Source organism: Eulemur rufifrons, chromosome 17 (genome assembly GCF_041146395.1).
Source record: "Eulemur rufifrons isolate Redbay chromosome 17, OSU_ERuf_1, whole genome shotgun sequence".
Taxonomy (NCBI): domain Eukaryota; kingdom Metazoa; phylum Chordata; class Mammalia; order Primates; family Lemuridae; genus Eulemur; species Eulemur rufifrons.
The window spans coordinates 52,830,122-52,856,950 of NC_090999.1; the positions used below are offsets into that span (position 1 = coordinate 52,830,122).

General features: G+C 41.1%; 1 protein-coding gene across 1 annotated transcript in view; it reads left to right on the top strand.

Moving 5' to 3' along the window:
* The first annotated feature begins 24,023 nt into the window (after positions 1–24,023).
* The window catches only part of THBS4 (thrombospondin 4), a 48,007-nt gene continuing 45,201 nt past the window's right edge, over positions 24,024–26,829 (top strand). The window contains exon 1 of the mRNA XM_069491922.1: positions 24,024–24,305. Within this exon, the coding sequence (XP_069348023.1) occupies positions 24,218–24,305 (88 nt within the window). The 5' untranslated portion in view covers positions 24,024–24,217. The remainder of the gene's footprint in view (positions 24,306–26,829) is intronic.

Consider the following 26,829-nt stretch of genomic DNA (forward strand, 5'->3'; position numbering starts at 1 on the left):
AGAACTGGGGCGCGGATTCTGCTACGTGTTGGCCTGAGCAGTTCACTTAACTTCCTTGAGTCTTAGTGTCCTGTTTTATGTAAAGGGGAAACTGATCCCTCTTCTGCACAGCTAGGGAGGCATTGAGAGACTCCATAGAAATGGCACATGTCAGAGATGTTTATAACCTGGAACACTGTGGACAAGTATATGTTTTGGTTTTGGCATTGTGTTTACAGTAAAGCATATATTTTAGTTTTCCTGAAAAGTCATGGTTTTCAGAAAAGGAATTGGGAAATTCTTCCCTCCCCCGCAAAGCTGTAAAATATCTAGGTTTCATTTCCCCAGGTTGGACAATTCTCCTCTACTCTAGTCCTTTTTCGAGCTAGACTTCTTCCCTTAGATTATCTTGCCGCTCACAGTCCAATTGGACACTTCTCCCCATGGGGCCTCAACATCACCCTGCTGGGAGACGCCATAGGAGAGAAAACGTCTGAAGTGGGAACGGCCAATGAAGGAGTCTCACTAGTATGGCAAGAGCTGGCTTAGAATAAAGGGGACATGCCATTCATTCATTCAATAAACATTTATTGAGCGCCAACCATGTGCCGGGAAGTCTTCTAGATGCATGACTGAACAAAATGGGCAAAAATTCTTTCCCTCATGAAGCATACACTCAAGAATTTGCGTCGAAGGACATCAAAGTCCTAGAAGACTCAGAGAGAAGGTAGAGTGGATGATGCCCAATGAACAGTAGCATAAAGCTGACGGCGTGTTCATTCTCATTCATAATTCCATGGCCCATAAACATGCAGGGACCCGGATTTGACCATGATGTGACTGGATACTAACAGGGAGTAATTAAGCTTATTTTTTTTCTTATGAATTTCACAGACATATACGATAGCATGGTTAAAAAGGACTAAATTAATTTTACGTTAGTAATGTTGTCAAACTCCCTAATATTTAGTGTCAGTTCCTATTTGTCCCAGCCACACCCATCTGTGGTCTGCAGGCCTTAAAAGGGCAGCCTTGGTGTTGCCTGGAGCCAGTACAGCGGTGTTTAGTGCAGGGGCATCCCTGAGCCTCCTGGAATGAGTCTGCCCCATGACGCCAAGTGGCATCCTCACTACTTTCCACTCTGTGTGTCCTGTATGCAGGACCTGTCTCCTGCCCAGATCCCGGTTCTCACTCAAGTTCTCCTTCAAGGTTTGAGCTCTGTCAGTGGATGCAGCTCCCGGGGTCCATCTGACTCAAGGATACAAATTGTGAATAAAACCAAAGCCCAGAGAATCGATGAGAGGCCAGGCATGAGCCAGTGGCAGAACCTCAATCAGAATGCAGGTCTCAGACCCCTCCGCCCTGGGCTCAGACACATACTACATATTTTTATGAAATACTGTTTGGGGCCTTATTGCCACTTTTCTTCTAGTGATGTGGATGGATGGTATGTTGGCTTTTGTCTGAGATTGTCAGTATCAATCCCTCGGATTCTTCTCGAATAGTAACTACTTGGTTTTATTCTGAGAGTGAAGAAGGCAATAGATGCTCCTGCAAGAAAAAAATTCAAAAGAAAATTTCTGTATTTGGGGTAAGACTGTAGAACAAACTGGGCCCAAGCCTGGAATAAATGTGGACAATTTCTAGCAGAGAGTAAGAGCATAAAAAAGTTTATTAACACATCATATCATGTCAACAGAAATTAAATTGGTATAATTTTCAAAGAAGAAACTTATGATAATCTAAGGCTGCGTTCATGGTAATAGGGTCTTTCTGAAAGATAATTTGTATATGTACCACATTAACATTAACATTAAAAAAAGTGAGCATCTTCCACCTAAAATCAATGGTTTAAATTAAGATATAAATGTGGTTCTACCAGTGAGAAACTAAGGCAAATGTCTCCCTCTAAGGTAGGAATTTCTGGATAAAATACAAGATGCCCAGTTAAATTTGAATTTTATATGAATAACAGGTAATGTTTTCATTTAAGTAAAAATTTCAAACTTAATCAGGCTTCCCATATTTTTATTCGTTAAGTATGGCAACTACAATCTAAGGGACAAAGTTTGTTCCCAAACACTGCTTCTGAGAAAAATCCAAAGTATTTATGATAGTCAATTAATTTGGAAGATAATTCAATACAATTTCAAATCTCACTGGAGGCAGGAATTCTTAACATGGACACCACTGACATTTGGGGCCAGAAAATTCTTTGTTGTGGGGGCTGTCCTGGGCATTGTACAATGCTCAGCAGTGTCCCTGGTCTCTCCCCACTAGATGCCAGTAGCACACCCTAGTTGTGACAACCAAAAATGTCTCTAAACATTGCCAAATGTCGGCGGGGATGTCACAAAATCATCCCTGGTTGAGGAGCATTGTTCTGAGGGAAGACGATTTTGTATAAGTGCCATTTATGTATTTTAGTAGAAAATTAGACTGTCCTGGTCTTGAAGAAAGAAGGGGATGCCATATTTCATGTAGTCTTTATTTTAAAGGATCTTGGGAGAGACACCAATGGAAAATTGATGGGAAATGATTGAGAAGCTGAAGAGCTGGTGGACATCAGATTGTTTTGCAATCTGGGGCTCAATTAGAGAAGCTCCCATTTGCTCCAGCAGCTTTGAAAGCAAAGGCAGTAGAAAGTACTCATGACACAGCTCAGGTTCCCAACATAGCCTCATCCAGTCTTCGAAAGAACAGTTAGTACAGAGTCTGCTGAGTTCTGGAAAAGGAGTGTTTTATTTGGATAGCAATAACTGAAATTCCAACCTAGACCACCTAGCTGAATAATTATACGTGTACATCCAAAAAAAACAAATTGCCAAGAGATGTGCTGAGAATCAGAGTAGGAAAACTGTTTACTGTTTGCTTTTCAGAAAATCATTTGACAGGGAATTTTGCTAAGGTGTTTTTGCCTTCACTTTACCCAAGAAAACACATGAATTTAGTTTGCTGCCTAAACCAAGAAAGTAATGTGGTTACACGTATTATGGGGAAGTTTTTAAAGAATTAACCTTTCAAGTAGTCCTTGTGGCTCTAATTACTGCTCTTTGGTCATATAGTGAGAGTCACTAAGCATTCCTTTCTCCAAGGAATTTTCAGCATAATCCTATTTTCCACTCAAATTCTTCATGATTGCCAGATTGGAGTGAAAAATCAAGTCTACTTCCAATGGAGAGAGACTCAAAAAAACAGTGATTCAAACAAGATTCCAAAGAGAATACATGAACTTCTTATTCTGCCTTTGTTAATTTGAAATCTACAATTTTGCATTTTGTCAGAATAATGGAAAAGATTTCTTTTAGTTAAGAAATTAAATTCTAACTCAATTTAGGGGACAAATGTCCTAACTACAATGCTTTTTTTTTTTTTTTTTCCAAGTTATATCAAGGCAACTGTGCTCCAAGGACAAAGCAACTCAGTTCTGGTCCACAGTTTCTTCTTTAGATAAACATGTGCCCTTAAAAGAAAGTTCAGAATCCTTACTACAGTCTGCAAGGTCCTAAATTATCTAATGGGAGCAGACCACTCTTCCTCCAGCTCCTAGGGTATAGGCTAAGCTGCTCTAACGTAGAGATTGAAAACTAGAGTGGCTCAAATGAGATCAAAGTTGAGTATTCTCACACTTAACATGGTAGAAGTATGCAAGTGGTCAGTGGTCCAGGTTTTGTGGGGAGCTTGACCCATGAGGCCATCCCGTGACTCAAGTACTTTCCATCTTGTTGCTCCTCCAGCCCTCAGGCATTCTCATCTGCATGGTCAGAGCTCACTCACCACAGCGCTCTCTGCATCTCAGCCTGCAGAGAGGCAAGCAGAGAGACAGGCAAAGAGCTTTCTTTAAAGATATGTCGCAGGGTGGTTGCCCGGGAAACAGACTCTGAGATGGAGATTAGTGTACCAGAAGTTCGTTAGAGAGTGCTCCACAGATCACACCTGTAGGGGGAGCAGAACTGGGAAGAGGGGATTTAGGCTTCGGTACAGTCACAACAAGGTCTCAACCCAACCGAAAGGCGCACTGAAGCTGAGCGCGCCCTTCAGAGCTGGGATGGCAAGTTGGCACTTTATATCCCTTGATGACTTATTAGCTGTGAGCTGCTCCAGAAAAGGGGGATGACCTTGGGTGAGAGGAGTCTCTTCAGCTGACGCAAATCCCAAAGAGGGCTGTCATCCAACCTTCCAGATGGCAGCACAGCACAGCATCTGGGACAGGATGTGACCTGGGAGTTGCATAAACCCACTTCCACTTCCTCTTCATTATCCAGAATGTCTAGAATGGCCACCAAAGCTGCTACAGAGGCTGGGGAATACAGTCTCTAGCTAGGAGGCCCTATGCCTAGCTGTCACTAAAAGGAAGGAGGGGAGAATGGATAATGGGGAACAATCTGAAGAGGTAAGGAAAATCATTGTTTGAGTTCGTTCAGTTTATTGACTATTATAGATCAAAAACTGTTTCATTGAAGGAAGTTACCCACAAAACACAGAGGCAGAAAGAGAGCTAAGAATGGGGCAAGAACAACTGAGAAGCTGCTCATATTCATGGACGTCCTTTGAGTAGTGATGACTGCACCAAACTAGGTACATTTTGGAAGGAGCCAGGGGCTGACTGCCCAGAGCTCTGCAGAAAGGAGTTCCAAGGGACACACTTCCAACCTGCTCCCTGAAAGCCCAAGTCACAGGGAGAGCTGATACAGATGCTTTTCTAAGACCTGCTATATATCAGAACAAATCACTTAATGTAGAGAGTAAAATGTACTGAAATATGATTCGGTTTCTACAGAAAAACAAACACACCAGTAATTGTATCTACCCAAGATAGCACTGATACAAATCTATCACTTCCTTGGATTTTCACCATCATAATGGTGTGTGGAAAGGAAGGAGATCAAGAAATAAGTTAAGTGCCTGCCACCCATCTTTCTGAACAAAGCAGCCAGACCAGTTTCTGCTGCCAATTGGACCAGGGACTGGAACCTAACATAAAAAACCACCATCTATAGGCCGGACATAAGGATATCAGTAGCCTATGAGAAAACCCGGTAAGAAAACTCTCGTTAGCAGCGACACTGTATGAGATAGTGTGGGGATCTAACCAACCAACATGATCCTCCTCTTGCACAGGTTGAATAAAAGACAGAGAGAGGGGTATGCGGTATGCAGTATGCAACAGGAGAAACATGGCGAGATTATAGAAACCCAAACAGAGGAAGCATGAGAGACCACAAAATGTCTGACTTTCAGAATGGCCGACGGGCTCCTGGAAGTGTTTTGTTTTCTTCCCCCAGTCAAATTTCAACCAGAGATTAAAGCTCAGAAGTCTATTAAGCTCGGGGCTTACACAAGCCCCCTCCAAGGCTGTGATTTCCTGGGCTTCCCTTGCCTCAGCCTCCTGACCCCTTGAGACAATTCGAGTGTCTCCACAACTAACACCTTAAACATGCCTAATGAGAAAGCCTCCCTCCCCAGCTGCAAAGTATGGTGGAACTCAGATCCAGACTCACAACTCAGGAACAGTGGTGTTAATATGTTCGGATTAAAGTATGTTTAGAAAATCTCCACCCCTGCTCTCTGAGGATGTCATATGAGGCTGCACTGGGCCCTTGTCCTGGGACTCTACTGTGTGACACTTGCCTCTGCCAGAAACCCTTCTCCTCCCCTCTCTGCCCTGACCCCCATAATCTCCCAGACACCCAGCTCTGGAACACAGGGAACTTCTCAGCTGCATATGGGCAGAGCCATAGGGATCCTCATACAGGGCAAGTTTCTGCTCCCCAAGAAGTGTTTAATTTCTTAAACCCAGAAGAGTCTTTCTGGGATCCTGCATTCTCATGTTTTAAGAATAAAGCACTATCTCCATGAAGGAACCTACTTTGAGCCCTTTTTATATCTTCTGCGATTTGGCTATAGCCACATGTGATACCTGGCAGGTGACAGTCTGTCCAAGGTACATCGCACCAGGCTGTGGAGCATGGGGTTGAGAAAGCAGGCTCCAGCATTCCCCCAGCTCTGCCACTTATTAGCTGTGTAACCTTGGAAGAGTCATTTAGCCTCTCCAAGCCTTCATCTCCTCATTTGTAAAATAAGGACATAACAATAGTATATTCACCACAGGGCTATTGTGAGAATTAAATGACGCATAGTTAGCTCTTGGCACAGGGCCTGAAACATCACAAGCACTGATAAATGATGGCTGTAATCATAGCTACCCCATAAATAAGCATCCTTGGAAGAAATTTATCTGAAGGTAAGAAGAAAGTCAACTTGGTCCAATAAGAAAACCCCAGAAAGAGAGATTCTAAATACAGCGTGGAGCCCAGCTCTTAGTTTAGTCTCCTTGCCCAGCTTCCCATCATTTCATTGCCGAGTCCCATATATAGGTGGGATTTTAAGTAAATTGGGAAGAGAGCTGTTTCATTACAATCTCCTCAAGGCTTTGGAGTACAAGACAGTGTTGCCTTAACACCCCCACGATGTCCTATAATACATATGTCCCACCCAACCAGGAGAGAGGCAACCAGTCAAAATTCACTTGGAAATGCTGGACGGCTTTGGAATCTCACGGGATCCAAAGCATCGGAGGCGGTACTCAGTGGGCATGACAATGTCTCCAGCAGATACAACTGTACTCTTCAGCCTGTGTGGCAATGGTACCTAGTAGGCATGGACATGGTTCCCAACAGAGGTGCTGATGACTTCCAGCATTCAGGACAATGGTCCCTAGCACACATGGTGGTACCTCCAGAGCAAGTAGATGGTGCTGTGCGGATGCAACAGAACCCTGGAAGCATCAACATTCTCGGAGTGATTGCAATGTTAGGGAGTTCCGGTGTCTCCCAGGCTCAGCAAGAGTGGTACTCAAGCCCAAGAATGTGGTATTGGCCAATGTTGGTTGGGGGAGAGGAAGAAAGTGTCTGATACCACAGAGTAGCTACTAGTATTTATTTACGATCATATGTGGGCTATAGCCCAAGGTACAGAAATCTGGAATATGAAGGATGTGAAGAAGAGTTTGAATTGGGCAGGAGTGAGGGAGATAGCTCAGGAACTAGGAAGTACACTCCTATCATCTGGACTCACCATAAGAGTAAAACTAAGAGCTTCATTTACAGGACTGTATTTCAATGAGGAAGCAGAAAGAGTCCTAGACCAGCAGGCTGGAGAACAGGATTTCACTCCTAGTCTGCCACGGACTCTCAGAAGTAACTCAACCTCTTTGAAGCATAGCCTATTCATATGTAGAAAGGAAGAAAAAGAATTGTACTCAAGAACTGAGGCCTTTCCTATGATGATTTTATTTCATCACTGCCAGAATCAGATAAAGCCAAGGTCTTGCTAACACTCCCCAATTGAAATGTGGTGACTCTCAAAGACTTGGAAATGTTACCATTCTGGTAAGTAATCTTTTAATGGAAATTTTACAGCCTTTAAAATAATTAACATTCAGTACTCAACCTTAGAACATTTTCCAAATTTAGATGAGAAGAGATGAAGCAAGAAAAAAGGTGTTACCTTATCATCCTTTTCCTTTTGGCATTAAAATAAAGACTCTATCAGGGGATGGGGAACGTTTTGGTTTCTTTGGTACTGAGTTGGTGGCAGCAAGAGCTAAGTGGGAGCCAACTATCTCAGGTATGGACTTCCCCTAGGTGATCCAGGTGTCAGGTTCAGCCAAGATGAATGTGCCCTTCTGGAGCTTGCACACCTGGTCACAGTGGGAGACCTTCTCCAAAGGTCTGCAAGTACCTGGGGAGACAGGAAGGCACATTCTTAAGGGCTGAAGCCTGTCTCACTTTTTGGGGGTGCTGGTGGTGAGATAGCAGTACCTCCGTGAGCCATATAATGGGGAAGGGGCACGCAAATCCATGTTTTAGAGCCCATCCCTATGCCTTCTGGAACATTTCCCTCTCTGATAAGAAATCTCCTGATAATAATGTGTTTCACTGGAATAACATCATCCTCATCATTAGTAAAATGATTGCTGGTTGTCAACACTCATGGAGAAGGTCCCTGGGGAGGTCACTTGTCACAGAGAAGACTGACATGCTGGCTCCCAAGGAGAGTGTTCCTCTCCTTGATGGGGGCACCAGAGACTGGGGTCAGGGCTTCAGTCTCAGAGATGCAGGAACTCTTGTCAGTGCCTGAGCGAGGCTGAAGAATAATAAGCAGACTGCCAGTGTTGTCATTAAACAGCAAGGTGTCTTTTACGAGGTGAATGTTAGCATCAGCCTGGCAAGTCCATTTTTAGACAAACTGCAAGGAAGCCAATTTAACAGAAAGTTGCTTGGCAAGCAACATGGGTGATATTTAATGGGGTCAGCCTATAATTACCTGATATGTCCATTTCCACCATGTGGTTCTGTCGGCCTCTTGGACCAGAAGGGTTGTGTTTGAGGCCAGGAAAACCCTTCCTTGGACAGTTCTTACACATATGCTGCCAAACTTTGCCTCACTAACTCTTCTAAGTCACCCATTTTTAAACCTCAATGACTGACCCATTCCCTTCCTGATTGACATGGTTTTTCCTTAAACATTTTAATATCTTTAATCGGGACAGGTTAAAGTCAAGTCTCTCTTCTGTAAGATGTGACGGCATACTGTTTTGACCCATTATGTGTGCTCAGCTGGCAATAGGCTATTTCCTTTCATAGCCGAATTCTTGGGGTCACCCCACTGTTGCCTTCCTCCCACAAAACACCTACGCTGTAGTGTTAAAATGTCATTTTGCTTTATTTTGTTTCATTTTTATTTTCTGTGTTCTTTTTCTGTGTTCCACTGATTTTTTGAGTGGGATTGGTCTGAGAAAGGATATTATTTTTAGCACAAATTGAATCAAGCGAGATGAAATCTTAGAACAAATTCAACTGTTTCATTATGTCAAAGGAGGGCAGGTTCTTTACTGATTACAAATTTTATTTGAGAGACCAAACTGAGTTCTTCACAAATGATGAACAAAGAATATACATATATTATATGTTTAGAAGTATAGTACTGCTAGCCCTAAAAGTTGGTAATTAAAGTGCTGGCAATGTAAGGTGTTAAGTCTTCGTTCCTCCTTCTCAAAATACAGTTTGCTTATCTTTTTAGTGGTTTGCACCACTAGGAGCTACTAAAAACCCCAAGCACAAATTGCTTGTAATTCCAACCTGGATGAACTGATTCAAAAAGGGTAGATTGATTAATCCATAACATACTCTCTGAGCTGCCCATAATGAAGAGACAGAAGAACAAAAGAAATAGTTTTAAGAAATATGCTTTAATCATTTTATATTTATTGATTGATCCATTTAATTATATATTTATTTATTCCTACCTAATCTGTTCTACAGAGCATTTAAGATAGATGACAAGAACACAAGATAAAAATCAGGATTGAGAAAAATAAAAATACATATTAGATGATGAAGGTGGGAGGGAAGAGTTAGAAAGACATATAGGATATTAGTCTGGACATAATTATTAAAGTGAAGGCCAGTGTTTGGGCTATGCTTCCTGGTGCTAAAAGCAAAAATGAAAATATAGTAGGGTACAAAATTATCTGTTATCCATAATGAAAACCTCCCAAAACAAAGCTTTTTCTTGGCACTTGGACCTGAAAGAAATTTCTTATTTATATCTTTATATAAGAAAAACTCAGTGATATGGATGACACAGTCCCACAATATAGTCTGGCAACATGCAATCCAAAAAAATTTTGTGGGTTTTGAGGGAATTTTGTTCTTTGTTTTGTTTCTTCCCTTTACTAGTTTCTGAACAATGCAGCCTATGTTTACTCATCCAAGGTTAACCAAAATATTTTAATATTTAATAAAATCTAAGCTTAATCTTTTTACTTGCTCCTGAAAAATACAAGAAGATAAGACTACAACAAATTGCTTCCCTCCCCATTTTATTGTATTTTGGTTGACTGCTTTACTTCTGTTTTGCTTTTTAATTCTACAAATTATACATTATTATTATGTTTTATATGGCCAATGTTTAAATATTTATTTAAAAATATCTTTGCTCACCATTCTTGCATTTCAGTCTCTCAATTTGGGTTCATTTTCTGTAAGCCTGAAGTATATCCTTCAGAAATTCTTTTGTGAGGATCTATACTCAGTTTTGTTTGTCATTTTAGAATGTCTTTTATTTTACCCTATTCTTAAAAGATCTTTTTTACTAATTATAGGATTTGGGATTGATAATTTTTTTCTAGGCACATTGAAAATAATATTCTGTCTTCTGGCATCCATTAATGCTGTTGGAAACACTGCTGTAACTCTAATTTTTATTCCTTTGAGGTGATTTGTCTTTTATCTTTGGCTGCTTTTAAAATCCTCTCTTTTGGGCCTGGCATGGTGGCTCATGCCTGATATCCTAGCACTAGTCCAAGATGGGAGGATCACTTGAGGTCAGGAGTCTGAGACCAGCCTGAGCAAAAGTGAGACGCCGTCTCTACAAAAAATAGAAAAATTAGTCTGGCAGGGTGGCGCATGCCTGTAGTCCCAGCTATTTGGGAGGCTGAGGCAGGAGAATCACTTGAGCCCAGGAGTCGGAGGTTGCAGTGAGCTATGAGGACAGAGCAAGAAACTGCCTCAAAAAAAAAAAAAAAAAAGAGAGAGATTATGGAATTATCATTACTTTTCTTAGGTGAGATAATCATATTGCAATTACATGAGAGATGTCCTTATTCTAGGAGATGCTTGCTGAAGTATTTAAGGAAACATGTCCTGTGCTTATAACTTCCTTTCAAACAAACAAAAAATCTGGATATTTTCTACACACACACACACACACACACACACACACACATATATGTACAGGTATATGAGAGAAAGGGGTGACTATTCTTTGTAGTTTTCTTTTACCTTTTCTGTAGGTTTAAAATGTTCACAAATTTTTAAATTTTGCAGAAAAGTGTAAAAACAAACAAACAAAAAACCACAAGAGAGATAGCTGTAGTTACAAATTCTGAGAGGCAGATTTTCTCCTTTATACCATAGCCAAGATCAAGATAGGCAAATTCTCTTATTCTTTCCTTCTGAACAGAGGGTTTATTTCTTACCTACCGGATACTGAGGGTGCGACTCCCGCTGTGTCAGCTTTATATGAATGGTCTCCCATTAGACTCTTCACTTTAGGGTGGCCTTAGGCTTTTTTAAGATCTTCTCACCCATGACGCTGATAAAACAGAAGTTTCAGTGCCGGGTTTTATCAGATACCTTCAGAGTAAAAGCTGACTTTAGAGTTCACTTACCTCCCAGCATTCAGGCTTTCACTTTATATCTGGCCTCTACAAATTTCTCTTTCCTTGTCATCTCAATAATTCATTTAATTTAAAAAATATTTTCTATCCCAAGTTTTTAGTTGTTTTTACTCGGAGGATCATTCAGGGTATCTTGTCACATTTTACTGCTAGAAACAGAAGTCTCAGTGCAACAGCATTTTAAATAGAAGTTAAATCATGATTATGTTTTTCCCAATGCTTGTGGAGATTCAGATATCAGTTACAACCACAAGCAAGTTTTGCAAAGAATTTCTTACCACATCACTGTAAAAAAAGCTGTTGGCTTTCAGGCATAAATCCAGCATATTTATTTAATACTTTTCAACTACCCACTTGGAAATACAGTTGTCTCAACACAAAAAAAGTACTCTATCAAACCAATCTTTTCTCCTAATTTATGAAGCTCACTTATTCAAATTATTGTAAATTCATAATTCTACATTCTGCACAGAAAATATATAAAGATAAGCCAGATTATGAAAGAACACCTTCTCAGTAAGTCATAAATACCTTTCATAACAACAATGGAAATAGCCCTGTTGACAAGTGCAATACATCTCTTTTTTCATGCTTTTTTTATTTGCCAAGAATATTCTTACATAAGGAACAGATTGCTAAAGCCAATATCTTTCATGTTTTCTTTTTTATTGTAGTGGGCTTGGGATGCAGTGGACCAGGCTACTCTCTGAGAATGTTGCACTTCCCTTTATTCAAGGCTCTCCTTAGATCCAGGGTAGACCTTTCTCCTGCCTAGCTGAGTAGGTTATCATCAATTTCCTCAGTTGCAAGAACACCAGCCTCAATTGATGAACAGGAATATTTTTAAAAGAAAAATAAAGAAAGAAAAGTAAACACACATTGTCTATTCTGCAACAAGCAAATCTCAAAATCATAATATTCCATGATTATCATAGAATAATTATTCCTTAATGTCAATTACAGATTGTAGATGGAGGATATTTTTACCCTGGGCCCTTTCTTGGCCTGAATCAGCCCCTTTAACTCTGTTTTTCTCAGCTGTGTGTTGAGCAATATACCTACCTGTATCTGCACACACACAAGTGACATTATCGTTTTTCTATTTATAGTAACACTGTTTCCTCCTGAGTTTGGGGCTCGTTTTTTGCCCTAGGTTACAAAAGCAGCCAAAAGCATTAATTCTTCTTGCAGTCAGGGCAATCAAAACGTACTCTAAGCCTTGCTGTTTTTTTCCTTCTTTTTAAAAGAGGGGTGGGTATCCCTTCCCTAACAGAATATTCTCCACTATTTCCCAAGATTGTCAAAGCAACCTGCTGTTTCCCCATTTCCTCTCATTTAGGCTCTGGATAATAATATATTAATAAACTCAATTACAAATGGAAATATCTGAACTCCACTGTCTTAATGGAGTTTAATTTGTTTAATGTTGCTATAACAGAATACAGAATACCTGAGACTGGGTAGATTATTTTTAAAAAGAGGTTTCTTTGGCTCACAATTCTGGTGGCTGGAAAGTTCAAAATTGGGAATTTGCATCTGGTAAGGAACTCATGCTGTTTCAACTCACAGCAGAAAGCAGAGGGGAGCTGGTGTGTGCAAAGAGAGAGGGGGAGAGAGGAAGCAAGAGAGAGAGAGACCAAGGAAGCCAGACTCTTCTTGACAACTCACGCTTAAGAGAATTAATCCATTCCCTGGAGAGTGACAGGAAGAACTCACTTACCCTTGCAGGAGGGCATTAATCTATTCATGAGGAATCCACCCTCATGATCCAAACACCTCCCACTAGGCCCCACCTCCTAACACCACCACAAAAGGAATCACATGAGTTTGGGTAGGAGCAAACCATGTCCAAACCATAGCACCTAGCAAAATAATAATAATAATAATGAAACAACTATGTGCCAGGCACTAGGTTAAATGCTTATATTCATCCTCTCACCTAACAATAGTGCTACTGGCATCTCCACTCACCTTACAAAAGGTGTCATTAGCACTCCAGCTTATGAATGACAATCCAGTCTAAGGAACAGAGCTATTAAATGACTTCCCAAGTCACACATTGTTAGAGCCAGGATGAAAACCTGCTACACTCCTAACCAGGACACTTCCTCTGCTAGTTTTCACTGGCTCACTGGCCCTTCCCAAATGTTTCAAAATCACATGTCGCATCCTGGGGATCAGCTCCAGGTCCCCCAAGTCAGAACCCCAATCTACGAATAAACAAGCACTGTTAATTGAGAGCCATGATATGTCAGGTACCATCCTAGAGCTGATTGTTCAACAACCCACAAGATAGGTATCATTCCCATTTCCCAATGAGGAAACTGAGCCTCCACCCCCTTGTCCCCAAGGCCACACTGCCAATAAGTGGCTGGACTGGGTTTCAAACCCAGGTGTGGCTCCACCATACTACCTCTCCAGATCATTCATAGCATAATCATTCCTCCACAAATCAGAGCTACGTAATGATATGTTATGCTGGTAACCACAACCATTTTGGCAATGGCTTTTAAAAATTGTAGAGAAAAAGCAAATAGTAGAAAATTGAATTTTTGGCTTACATAATATGCTAAAAGGAAGTAAGTTAAATTAACAAGAAATTTGTTCTTATGGCCTCAATTCACTTAGCCTGTCCCAGAAGCAGGGTTTCATGCATTGATCAGACATTCACTCTCCTTAAGCCAGTGCAGCCAAGTAGAAGGACACTGGGCCCAGGGTAAGAAGACCTGAGTTTGAATCTAGGCTCTGGCATTTCCTTGGGAAGGCAGTTCAGCCTCCCTGACCCTTAGTTTTCTATCCTGTACAGTGAAAATTATAACTATCCTATCTATCTCACCTCATTGTTGTAAAGATTAAATGAGATGAAATATCAGACAGGGTTCCCTATTGGAATGAGATATTTGAAGTTGATCATTATTGTTATGTAGGTTACTAAGAGGTAAACATGTACTGTACTCTTCCACAGAAAAGAGAGAAGATGGTGTGTGTGTGCATGCATGTGTATGTACTTATTCATAGACTTGCATATATGTGCATGCATAAACGTAAGTACAAGTACATATGTATAAGTAAGTTGTGCTGTGCAAAGGAAGATGAGAAAAACCAGTCATAATCCCACAGAAGAACCCCTGATAAACCATTCTAGGGCAAGTCTGCAGGTCTCTGATTTTAGCTGCTTAATTATCAGGTATGCAGACAATGTTGAAAGATTGTGTTCACAACAAGAGGAGCAATAGCACCCAAAGAACTAGTATCAAAGCCTATGACCCCACAGGTGACTTCAGGGAACTGCTGTGGATGGAACACCTTACTCCACCCAGATGGCACCAGGAAAAGAGCTCTTAACTTCGTGTGTGTGTTGGGGTGGAGGGGTAGGGCTGGGGAAGATAATGAAAGAGGAAGGGATAATGAATGGGACTCAGGAAGACCTCTTCTTGCCTGACAGGCACCTTATAAAGGGAATCAGTGCTCAATACCCTGGACAAGATGAGCTGGTCCTTGAGGGACCCTTTGCCACCCCTCACCTGTCCTTCCCAGGTCCTCCACACGTCCCCCTTCTCTGTTCTTGTTCTCAATTCCTCTGCTATGTTTACGTATCCCTTGTTTCTCTGCTAAGACTTTATTGAATTTGTCATGTCCATTTTCCTTTCCCACTAGTTAATTTTTAAATGCAGCAGCCAAAATAATCAACATTACTATTAATTATATTCATACTCAGAACTATTCTCATGAAGGGGTATGGCAGAACTCCATAAAGGAAATCCCTTTCTGAGGATTAGATGAGTCGGAAATTCATTTTTAATTGACATGTGTGATGAAACACATGCTATATACCAATGAAATTTAATGCTCAAATGGAATAATAAACTATGACTACAGTTCGCATTTCCCTAGATCCATAAAAGGAATCACACTTCCATTAGCGGATTTTTTTCAAGTCAGTGACCAATTCCCTCCCACTCTTCCTGAGACTGATATGAAGCTAGTCCATTGTAATAGCACTGGGAAAATATTGTGCTTAGGAAGAGGAAGGAGAAGAATAGCAGATTTCATATTTATCAATGTGTGGTACTAGGAAGCAAGATGGTGCCCCTCGGCTCCTAGGTCTGAGTAGAAGATAGGAAAGTAAGAAATAGATTATCAGCAAGAGAAGTCCACTAATATTTGCTTCCTCTTCCTTCCTATTTTTTCTTCTGCTTAATAATTGAGTCTAACATTAATAGACAAAAGGATTGCCAGGAAAAGTGTGGTCGAGACCAGGGGTCAGCAACTTTTTCTGTAAAGTACCAGAGAATAGATATTTGAGACCTTTGCAGGCCACATAGACAGTTACAACTACTCAATGTTGCCATTGTGCCATAAAAACAGTCGTAGCATTGCTGTGTTCCAATAAAACTTTATTAACTTTGAAACTTGAATTTCACATAATTTTCACACATCAGAAATATTACTCTTCTTTTTCTTTTTTCCAATCATTTAAAACTATAAAAACAATTCTTAACTCACTGACCCTGCAAAAACAGGCAGGGGACCAGTTTTGGCCTGTGGGCCACAGTTAGCCAATCCCTGGTTGAGAGATTTTTATATATTAAGAGTATTCTTCACATTTATGACTAAGACCCCAATAGCAATTACAGCAACTAAAAAAATAAATAAATCGGACTTGATCAAATTAAAAAGCTTCCTCACAGCTAAGCAAATAATCAACAGAGCAAATAGACAACCTACAGAATGAGAGAAAATATTCACAATCTATACATCTGATAAAAGGCTAACATCTAGAATCTACAAAGAACTCAAACAAATCAGCAAGAAAAAAATTAACAACCCATTAAAAAGTAGGCAAAAGTCATGAACAGAATCTTTTCAAAAGAAGATAGACAAACGGCCAACAAACATATGAAAAAATGCTCAACATCACTAATCATCAGGGAAATGCAAATTAAAACCACAATGAGATATCACCTTACTCCTGTTAGAATGGCTTTTATTAAAAAGTCCAAAAACAATAGATGCTGCAGCAGATGCAGAGAGAAAGGAATGCTTATACACTGTTGGTGGGACTGCAAATTAGTACAATCCCTATGGAAAACAGTATTGGAGATATCTCAAAGAACTAAAAGTAGATCTACCACTTGATCCAGTAATCCTACTACTGGATATCTACCCAAAGGAAAATAAGTCATTTTATAAAAAAGGCACCTGCACTCAAATGTTTATTGCAGCATAATTCATCATAGCAAAGATGTGGAATCAACCCTAGTGCCCATCAATTCATGAATGAATTAACAAAATGTGGTATATGTATACCATGGAGTATTACTCAGCCATAAAAAAGAATGAATTAATGCCTTTTGCAGCAATTTGGAAGGAACTGGAGCCAATTATCCTAAGCAAAGTATCTCAAGAATGGAAAAACAAATACCACATGTACTCTCTAATAAATTGGAGCTAACCAATGGGCACACAAGTACACAGAAGAAAGTAAAATTATTGGAAATCGAGCAGGGTGAAGCGGGGAGGAGTGGGAGGACAAAAACCCACCTAATGGGTACAATGAACACTATTCAGGTGATGGGTACATTTATAGCCCTGACTCAAGCCGTGTATCAAAAACATCTGTACCCCCTTAATATTTTGAAATTTTAAAAAAAGAGTATTCTTCACATTAAACCCATTGAAATTGGAGTCATTTTCCCTTTTTTCCGGCCTGTCCAATTTTCCCCTATACCCTCACTCCCATTCTGATTTGCCAGTACTTTACTTCTCCTCTCTAGTCCCACATATTTGTTTTATCACACCATAAACCTCACAAGAGAATAAAGACCATTTTCCAAAGACTCACTTGTAAACACCCAGTACTGCAGTGGGCACTAATGAAGTGGAAGACACAAAGCCTATAGCTGATCGTGTTGGCACGGTCAGTAATCCATTCTCTTCTCCCTCTTTCTTCCTATAGAGTCTACCTCTCATAACAGAGGTTGAAAACACCAGATCATCACATTCCCACCCTTCCTGGCAGACAACATGTGGGTATGTCTGTGACCCACTCCTGGACAATAAGACCTAAAGAGAAGTCTATTGGGGTGCTTCTGGGAAAGGTTTTCCTCACTGGAAAAAAAGAAAGGGAGAGAACTATAAGAGCAGAAATCTGACCCTCCTCTTGTGTCCTGCTTGAATAATATCATGTATAGATATAATGTTTGGAGCTGCAGCAGCCATCTTATAACCATGAGGAAAATCCAGTAGTTGATCCAGAGGCATAACATTGTTAATTCACCAAAGTACCCCTACAACTCTCTCCCTCTGGACTTCATGTTATAGGAGATAGTAAATGCCCAGGATGGGAATTCTGTTACCATCTATCACACAGACTTTATTCTTGTGAAGCTTACATTGTTAGAGGGGTGATACGACACATAAAATGAAAAACCATTATAAGAAAATATCAAATTTCCTAGACCACCACTAGTTATACTTTTAGTATCCCTTGATTAAGAAAAGGCACAAAACAACTACTCCCTCCCTGGCTGTGTCCTATTCTACCTAAATCAAAATACATTCCCATATCTCCTACACGGTTACTTCCCTATATCCACTTTCTGCTTCACAGAAAGTGCTTTGGGTTTTTTGTTTGTTTGTTTGTTTTTTGAGACAGAGTCTCACTCTGTTGCCCGGGCTAGAGTGCCATGGTGTCAGCCTAGCTCACAGCAACCTCAAACTCCTGGGCTCAAGCGATCCTTCTGCCTCAGCCTCCCGAGTAGCCGGGACTACAGGCATGTGCCACCATGCCCGGCTAATTTTTTCTATATATTTTTGGTTGTCTAGCTAATTTCTTTCTATTTTTTTTTTTTTTTTTTAGTAGAGACGGGGTCTCGCTCTTGCTCAGGCTGGTCTCGAACTCCTGAGCTCAAACGATCCTCCTGCCTTGGCCTCCCAGAGTGCTAGGATTATAGGAATGAGCCACCGTGCCCAGCCACAGGCAAGCTTCTTAAAAGTTATCTACCCTTACTATCTCTGCTTCCTATCCTGTCATCCTCCCTCCTCAAATGGCAATACTCTGCTTTTCTTTCACCCATACTGCTCCTTCAAACTGCTTTCAACACAGTCATGAGTGATTTCTGTGTTGATAACACCAAGCACAGTTTTCAGACCTTATCTGGTCTGACCTTTCCACAGTATTTGTGGCTATTCACCATGCCTCCCTGACACTGCACTTTCCATATTTTTCTTTTATATACTTCACTCTTTATTGCTGGCTTCTCCTTCTACTGGTCTCTTAGTGCTAGCGTTCCCCAGTGTTCCTCCGGGCCCTCTTGTTTTCTCATTATACACACTCTTCTTAGGTAGACTCATCTATACCTACAGCTTTAGTTACTACCTATAAATTAAAGATGCCCACACCTATAAGCCTCCCTCCTGAGAGTTACAAACCCATGTAACTAATGCCTATTGGACAGCTCTCTTTGGATGTCTTGAAGGTCACTTAAACTCCACATGGATAAGCCAAATCATTACCTACCCCTAGTGTCTCAGTGAATGGCACCACAATCCATCAAGTTGCCCAGGTCAGAGCCCCAGAAAGATTGACATTTCTCTCTGTGGTCTTGCATATAACATGCATTCCCCCTACTTGCAATGCTCTCCCCTTACTATATTGCCTAGAGAATGGCTCCTCATCTTTCATGACCCAAATGAAAAGCCAGCTCTTCTAGGAAGTCTTTTCTAACTCACTCTAGCTACAAGTTGCTTTCTTCCCAGTACTTCCTTATTTCTTAGGACACATCTCCATTATAGTCCATATCATATTGTTTATGTCATCTATTTGTCTGAGTAGATGATGAGCTGGAGGGCAGGAACGTGCTTCATCCATCTGTGCATGCCCATCGCCTAACACAGTGCTGCACACATTCTAGAAGACTGCCAATAAATATTTGTTGAATGAATTAATGAATGGAACACTAATAATTATCTGTTGGATAACTGATTATATTAATGAGAAGAAACTCTAATTGAGATTTCATGCCTAATAGACAAATATTCTTTCTAACACAATACTTTTGTCAATGACTGGATAGCAAAAACCACATAATTTTAGAATTTAGATTTGGAAAGAACTAGAGTTATCTAGTCCAGTTCCTTTATGAACTTAGAGGTCGTTTGTAGTTAGCAGCACCAATTTTCCTGTTGAAAGTTAACTACTAAAATCCTTCATGTATTAGTTCTTTTAGTTAGGTTATACATGCCCCCAGGAATTCAAGTAATAACTATTCATTTGCCTACAAACCTTTTTTTCCCATAGATGAACCTCAACCCAAATCAAATCAAATTATCACAAATTCTAAACTCATTACACCCAAATTGATGTAATTTTAGTGTATTTTGCAGTTTGTTTTATGTCATATTATTTCATTTCACTCTGCAGCATATTTTCCTAGCAAATACATTTTGACATCTGGCACTAAGTTTGGGATTTTCTTGGCACAATAATCATTATTATCATTAAACATTGTAGGAACCACCATGTGAATTGACTAATGTATTGCTTAATGACGGTGAGTAATTAAGAGATTCTAGTTGTCAAAACTCCCTATACTTCAAGTTCAGTTTATATAGTTACAATATTAATAGTTACTAATTGTAACAAATATCCTCACAATTGCATTTATGGCTATTTTTCTAAGGAGTTTTACACGTTATTTAGTGAAGTATATTAAAGAAATTAATGAGAGGGGTTTTTTTAATAGAGTCTACTGAGACCCTTAGTGAGATTGAAAATGAGTGATTTTTCACTCTTCTTTTCTTGCTTCACTAATCTTCAGTGCCTGATTGCTAAAGCAAAATATCTTCTAAATTCTAAAAAAAAATAAAATAAAATAAAATTCCTACTTTGAATTGTGCACTAATCAAAAGCCCTCTGGTTCATTTACTGGGCCCTTACTCGTGCTAAGTTATGTTTAGAAGAGCTATTTCCTGTCATTTAAGCATCTTCCTTTGTTGTTAACAGTAAACTAAGTAGGGGTGCAAAGTATACATTTCCCAGTTCTATGGTGTAAATTTCATCACCCAGTAGAATATAATCCATCTTTGAATGCTAATAATTATATTCCATTTCTATTTTCTTCAAGAATTCAAGTGAAAACCTGACATAACTAATTGTAATTGTATACATATATCAATTAACAAATATGTATAAAACTTCTACTTAGTTGTGCCAAATAGCAGTGCATACTATGAGTGATTTCTCCTGCTTCTGAAGAACAATGCTATAGTCACCCTGCAGGAGCAAGATACATGCCCCCACTCTCAAAATTGGGTTTGGATGTCAAGATTGATGATGATGTCACACGTGCAGCAGAAGGGTTTAAAAGGTTTATTGCTCACATAATGAGGTTTTGGGGGGAGAGACGGATGGGCTCCTAAGCTTGGCTGAAAATGGCTTGAGAACTCATTCACCTGAGAGAGCAGGGAAAGGAGAATGGCTTTGGTATTTTTATGGTGGTTACAGGTGGGGCAGTGGTGAGGGTTCCTGTGCACCGCTGGGATTTCCTGCTAGCGCCAAAGGAAGGAGCACCTGGGCTTTCTTGTCTGTTTGCCAGGTGGGGGCTGAGAGGAAGGGGACTGGTGGGGCTTGAAAGCTGTCAGCAGTGAAACATCAAAAATGGAATTATACTCTATATTACAATAATTAGAAAAGAAGGGAAACCTAGCATATCAGTTATCTATTGCTATAATATAGTGTTACATAAGAAACAGTCCCCAAACCTCAATGGTATACAAAAATAAATGTTTATTGCTCACTTGTCTGGAGTCACCTAGACAGCTCTGCTGATCTTGGCTGAACTCATTCACCTGAGTCAGCAGTCAGCTCATCTTGGCTGGCTTTGCCTAGGTGACTGTGCTCTGCCGCATGCCTCCCATCCTTCCATAGGCTAGCACAGGCATGCTGTAATGGCAAAGGCAGAGGGGCAGGAGCAAGCAAGCACAATCACACAAGCACTTTTTAAGCCTCTGCTTGTGGCTCTTTTGCTAAAATCCTATTGGCCAAGCAAGTTACATGCCAAGCCATGGTAAGGCAGAAGATGTATATACAGAAGAATAAAGAATTGGGGCCATTTTTGCAACCTACTGCACCTACAAATGGATTACTAACATATCAGAACTCTTAGCCTAGTTTACAGTATTAAGTGAAGGAAAGTCAATTCAACAATCTATTCACTATTAAGTTCTAGGCACTGTACTTGGAATTGGTGCTAAAAAAATAAATGAGATAGTCCTAAGGAGTTCACAGTTGGATAGCAGGAAAAAAATTAAACAAATTAATACATTATTAAAATAAAATCCAGTATAAGTACAACAAATCTTTTAACAAGAGGGGGCACAGAAATGAAACTAACTCTTTCATCTCCTTTACCATAGATTTCATTGCTTATTTAATCGTAATCAAATTTCCTCTTGATTCTGAGTACGTGAAGAGAAAGTTTACTGAGACTCCCCAATGAATGGTTTCATAAAAATATAGGTTCTCTGGAAGCAAAACTAGGTTGTAAGTTTTGTTAAGCTAACAGAAAGTCATTTGATTCTTTTGTTTCTCGATTATACTTAGTAGTCATCCAGTTCAACCAAAATTTATTGGGTGCCTATATATGCAAGCTGTTTTGCTGGGAATTTGCTAGGAATTAGAGATTTCTAGCAAAGATAACTAAACAAAGATGAGTGGCGTAGTATCTGCCTTCAAATAACTTACAGTTTAGTCCTGTTTATACATATCAGGAAAACATAAACCACTCTAGGTATTTTAAATAGAAGAAATTTAGTACAGGGAAATGGTTACATAAGTGATAGAAGAACTGAGATGCCAAAGAGGGCACAGTGAGGCCATCCACATTTTAGCAACCTCTAATTCCATGGCTGCAGGAACAAATGGTGACAGGGCAAAAGCTAGAGCCATGGTGGACCTGACCTGCGAGAGTCACAAAGAAGATGCATCCATTCAGGTCAGAGGGAGGGAAATACTCTAGTTTCTACCTTCTACCTTCTTATCACTCTCTAGTCTCCCATTTTACCCAAACAAGGATGCAGAGGAAGGGTTAACACTAGATGTGAGAGGAAGCAGGCGATGCCTCTCACAGGCATCTACTAGGCTTGCTCAGTGACTCATTTAGGGAGTAGTCCTATTTCACGTGGCAGAATAGGCTACGGTGCAATATAGTATGCTAATTGCTCCTTTTGATCATTGGTTTCATTTGTTCCTTGTAGGCACCTAATTTGTGTTTTTTTTTAAGCACCCCAGGAGATTCTGATGTACCCAATCAGCTGAGAGCCACTGAATAGTGACTTTCCAAATTCTCTCTTCACATAAAATCTTACACTCTAAAGTCCATTGTACAAAACATATAAAAGCAAGGCTGTTCTGCTTGAAGCACAGGTTGGGAGCCTGGATCCCACTCCAACCCCGCCACTCCTGGGAACACAGTTTGGGGACTCGAAGATTCCCAAGTCTAGTCCATCGCATTAGTTTACAGTCACATTGTTCGAAACGTGCATACACCCTTTGTGTTTCTTCAGTGCTCTCTCATATGTAGACACACGGTGCCCCATTCCATACAGTGACTTTAGTGTAATTAAAGGAAGCTGTGTTAGACCTCAACTATTAATAGAAGAGAGCTCTGAAGATAGCTCACAATCTGTAGGTCATTAGCTCTAAATGGAATCATAATTGCTGACAGGTTATTCTAAGGACAGTTTGGGAACAAGATGGTGCATTAATCTCCCGGTTTGTGGCAGCGAGCTTCTTAAACTTTGCAATGGACTTCTTTAGGGCATAAGAGATAGTGACAGCAATACGTTGCCGGATTTCTCCATGAGTTGAGATTGTTACAGAGGGGAAGTTTTGCCACTGTTATTTATCAAATATTTTTTCCTCTAGTTAGTCCATATCATTCTCAGGGGGGTTGCCTAGGAGGAAGACTACTTACTTCCGTTCCTGCCATTACTTACAGGTCCTATCCCATATATGCCTTTAAACTACCACACGGAATCTTCTGCGGGAGCGGAATAGAGGTGGGCCAGCAGGGTGTTTGGAAACAGAACTGCAAATAAATTCCCCATAAAGCACAGATCCACCAACCTACAAATGGCTCTGTTTGGGTGGATTCCTTGAGATGTGTTTTATTTCCATTAAAAACACAAAAACTTTCCAGCGTTCACTGTTCATGTATCAAAACTCGATAGGAAAAAAAATATTCAACGTTTCAAGTATTCAAGAAAAGCTTGAAGAAATAAAAGAAACTAATTGCTCCCTGGACCACTTTAGGAGGCAGAACGTTCCTGGAGAGCTTTCAGGATTCTTTCGGAAGGGAACCCAAGCTGGGCGTTAAAAGCCAAATGATGTTCTTCGTTTTAGAAAGTAGAGTATGAGGGGTGGGGGGCTGAAGGTTCCCAAAGCTAACGGGTCAGCGTCGCTTTCTCCCTCCGTCTCGCGCCCTGCTCCCCATCTCTCCCTGTCCCCCTGCGTGCCTCTGCCCAGCCCTCCTTTCCCTCCAGCCTCTACTGCCCAGCCTCGCTCTTCCCACCCTCCTAAACCCTCGCGCGCATCGGGCCGTGTCTACGCCCACCGCAGGCCCTAGTCCGTCCAGGCTCCTTCCCGTCCCCACACCCGCGCCTTTCTCTCGGCGGCCCCGCTCTTCCCGGTGACAGGGGATCCCCGCCAAGGGGGCCGCCCGGCCTCCGTCCTCCCCCGCAACCCCCGCCCCCGGCCGGGCGGACCATAAAGCGCCGGGCCGCGGCCGCCCAGCCCAGCCGCCAGCTGCCCCTGCTCTGCGCGCAGCCGGGACGCCAGCGCCCCCCCGACGGCTGCCCGGGCGCCGCGCACCCGCCACCTGCGCCGCCGCGGAGAGCCCCGAACGAGGCACAGCGCACCGCCCGGGGACACCGAGGCAGGGCCGACGCCGCCGTCGCCCGCGAGCCCCGCAGGGAGTAGGGAGAGCCAACATGCTGGCCCGGCGCGGAGCCGCCTTCCTCCTGCTGCACCTGGCCCTGCAGCCGTGGCTGGGGGCCGGCGCCCAGGCCACCCCGCAGGGTAAGTGGGCTCGGGCCGGGCGCGGGGAAGGGGCGCTGGGTCCCGCTTGGCTCGTGCTGCTCAGCCCTGTGCTCCTGGGACCTTGCTTGGCCCCACTCTGTTCCTCTGGGGCCGAATCAAAGCATGTTGTGATTGGAAACGGTGATTAGAGTCTAGAATTTTCTGAAATTCGCTTATCCAGTGAAGAGACCACTTTTCTAAACAGTAGTTTGGGGGGTACAAATTTGTTTTCGGTCTATGCAAAGACGTAGGGGTTACTTCAGAACTTGCCACACGACCCTAGACCTCTAGCATGTAGTGTCTGGTGCAGAGTGAGACCAGGTTCTGTTCGAAGACCGGCTCTGACCCCTGCGGCCCGGGGCCTCCACTCAGCCTTGCCCCCTGCGTCTTCCCACAGGCAGGGGCGACTCACCCAGACCGAGACCGACACCCCGAGAAAGGCGCAGCATTGCCTTACTTGCCCTGCCACCCCCCCCCCCATTTTCTGCTCTGACTTTACTTGGATCCCCCAAAAGCAAAACCTTTTTCAGGAGTTGGCTTGATCTCTGGACTCCTGAGGTAAATAGGAAGGGCTGAAAAATCGGTCTTTTTCCATAAAAATTCAATAAATAATGTGGAAAGATACCTGGATAAACCTCAATCCCCAGTGTGAGATGGGGTGAAAATAGCCATTGGGCAGAAAGCATTTAAGGTTAAACAGAATTTTTTTTTTTTTTTTTTTTGTAAAGACCAAAAGGAAGAAATGATTTAAGCGAGAAAAAAAACCTTAGGGCTCTAACTGGCCCTGACTGGTCAGTGGTGACCTTCATCGGTTTGAACTCGGTGGCTTGGTTGATTTATTACTGACTAAGGAAATAAAACTGGAAAAGACACATTTGAAGTAAAAGTTGTTATTCCTCACGATGCCAGATCAAAGAATGCCTGTGAGGGTGTTCTCAAATCCCCTCCTCCCACCGCAGTAATCAAATCACCCATTAAGCTGCATTTCACCACATAACTCACTTTGATTCTGGACCAGGCAGCCAGAATTGTGGTTTCAGAGGCGCTGTACTGCTAATTTTTAGTTTGAAATATTTGAAATGCCGTAATCTGTAATATGTATTGAGCCCTGTGCTTCTTGGAAGGCAAAAAAGGAAGCTTTTTAAACACAATTCGAAAGTTTTCTTGTTGCAGATGTTATTTGGCCAGCTTGAATTCATGGATTGTACTATGTTATACTATATAAACTCTTGACATTTGAACACAAAACTTCATGGTGTGCCTGAGGTATGGATTCTGCTTCCTCTTAGAACTGGCCATTTTATGGAGACTTGAACTCAAGCTATACAACCTAAATTATCTGGTTAACTTAGTTTCTGGAGACGATCTGATCTGATTAAGTCAAGTTTCTGATAGATCCTTTTATTGAGTTGTCTAGTCTGCAATTACCAGCTCAAAGGATAATTTGCTATCTCTTCTTCCTCTGAGCTGCATTGCTAGTCTTAAATAAGTATATATTCAATTTACATACCATGGTAGCTGGGCTCATTGGTAGCAGTAATTTCACCTCTAAAACTAAAGAGTTGTGCTTAGATCCTGGCGCTTTTACGAAAACATAACAACATTAATAGAAAATGGTAATGTCTCATTTCCTTTTCAAAACACTCTCTGTATTCATTACTAACTAATCCAAGCTCTGCCTCTTAGGGAAAAAAGCAAATGGATCAGAAGAACCATAGATTGAAATATAGCAAGTTTAGTTTGAGTTAAATTATGGTCCTGTTCATAGTCAAAGCAAGAATCAAGAGTGCTAAGAGTTTAGTTTTGAAAGCAGTTCCCATACCTTAAACACACATCTCTTTTCTGAAGATGTCCTGAAAGGAACTTTTAAACTTATTGCCATATTTCCATTTGCCCTCATTGCTGGAAATGAAAAGTTTCCAATTCTCTGGAAGTTAAGAAATCCAATTTCCCGTCTGAACTGCAGTGGGCAACAGTCTTCATCGTTTGGGGATGTAGGTGCTAGAGGGAACAGAATAGGTGTTCTGCCTTCTAACACTTCTACTATTAAACTCATTATTGTGTAAGGTCCTCTGGTACATGTGGAAAAAAATTATAGATCTAGTTTGAAGACAAACTGTCTTTGAAAAAGAGTAGACATTCTTGAATAACTAGGTTTTTGCCTGTTTGTTTTAGCAATTCATTTCTTATTACAGAAGCAGTCCCTGTTCAGTATAGAGAAAATAGAAATTGGATAAGCAAAAATAAAGTACAAATGAAAGAGGAAATTAAAAACTTATACAACCCAGACATAGCTTCTGTTAATGTTAACATGTTGTGTTGTCTTTCATTTCAAATATTTTTCTATGCAAATATATATTTCAAATGGGATTATGTTATACATATAGTTTTATAATCTTTTTGCTTGATATAGCATAAACATATTTCCACATTTGTAAATATTCAGCTACATTTTTAAAATAGATAATATTCTGCTCTTTGGAAGGATCACATGTATTTAGCCAAGGCTATGCTATAGAACCCC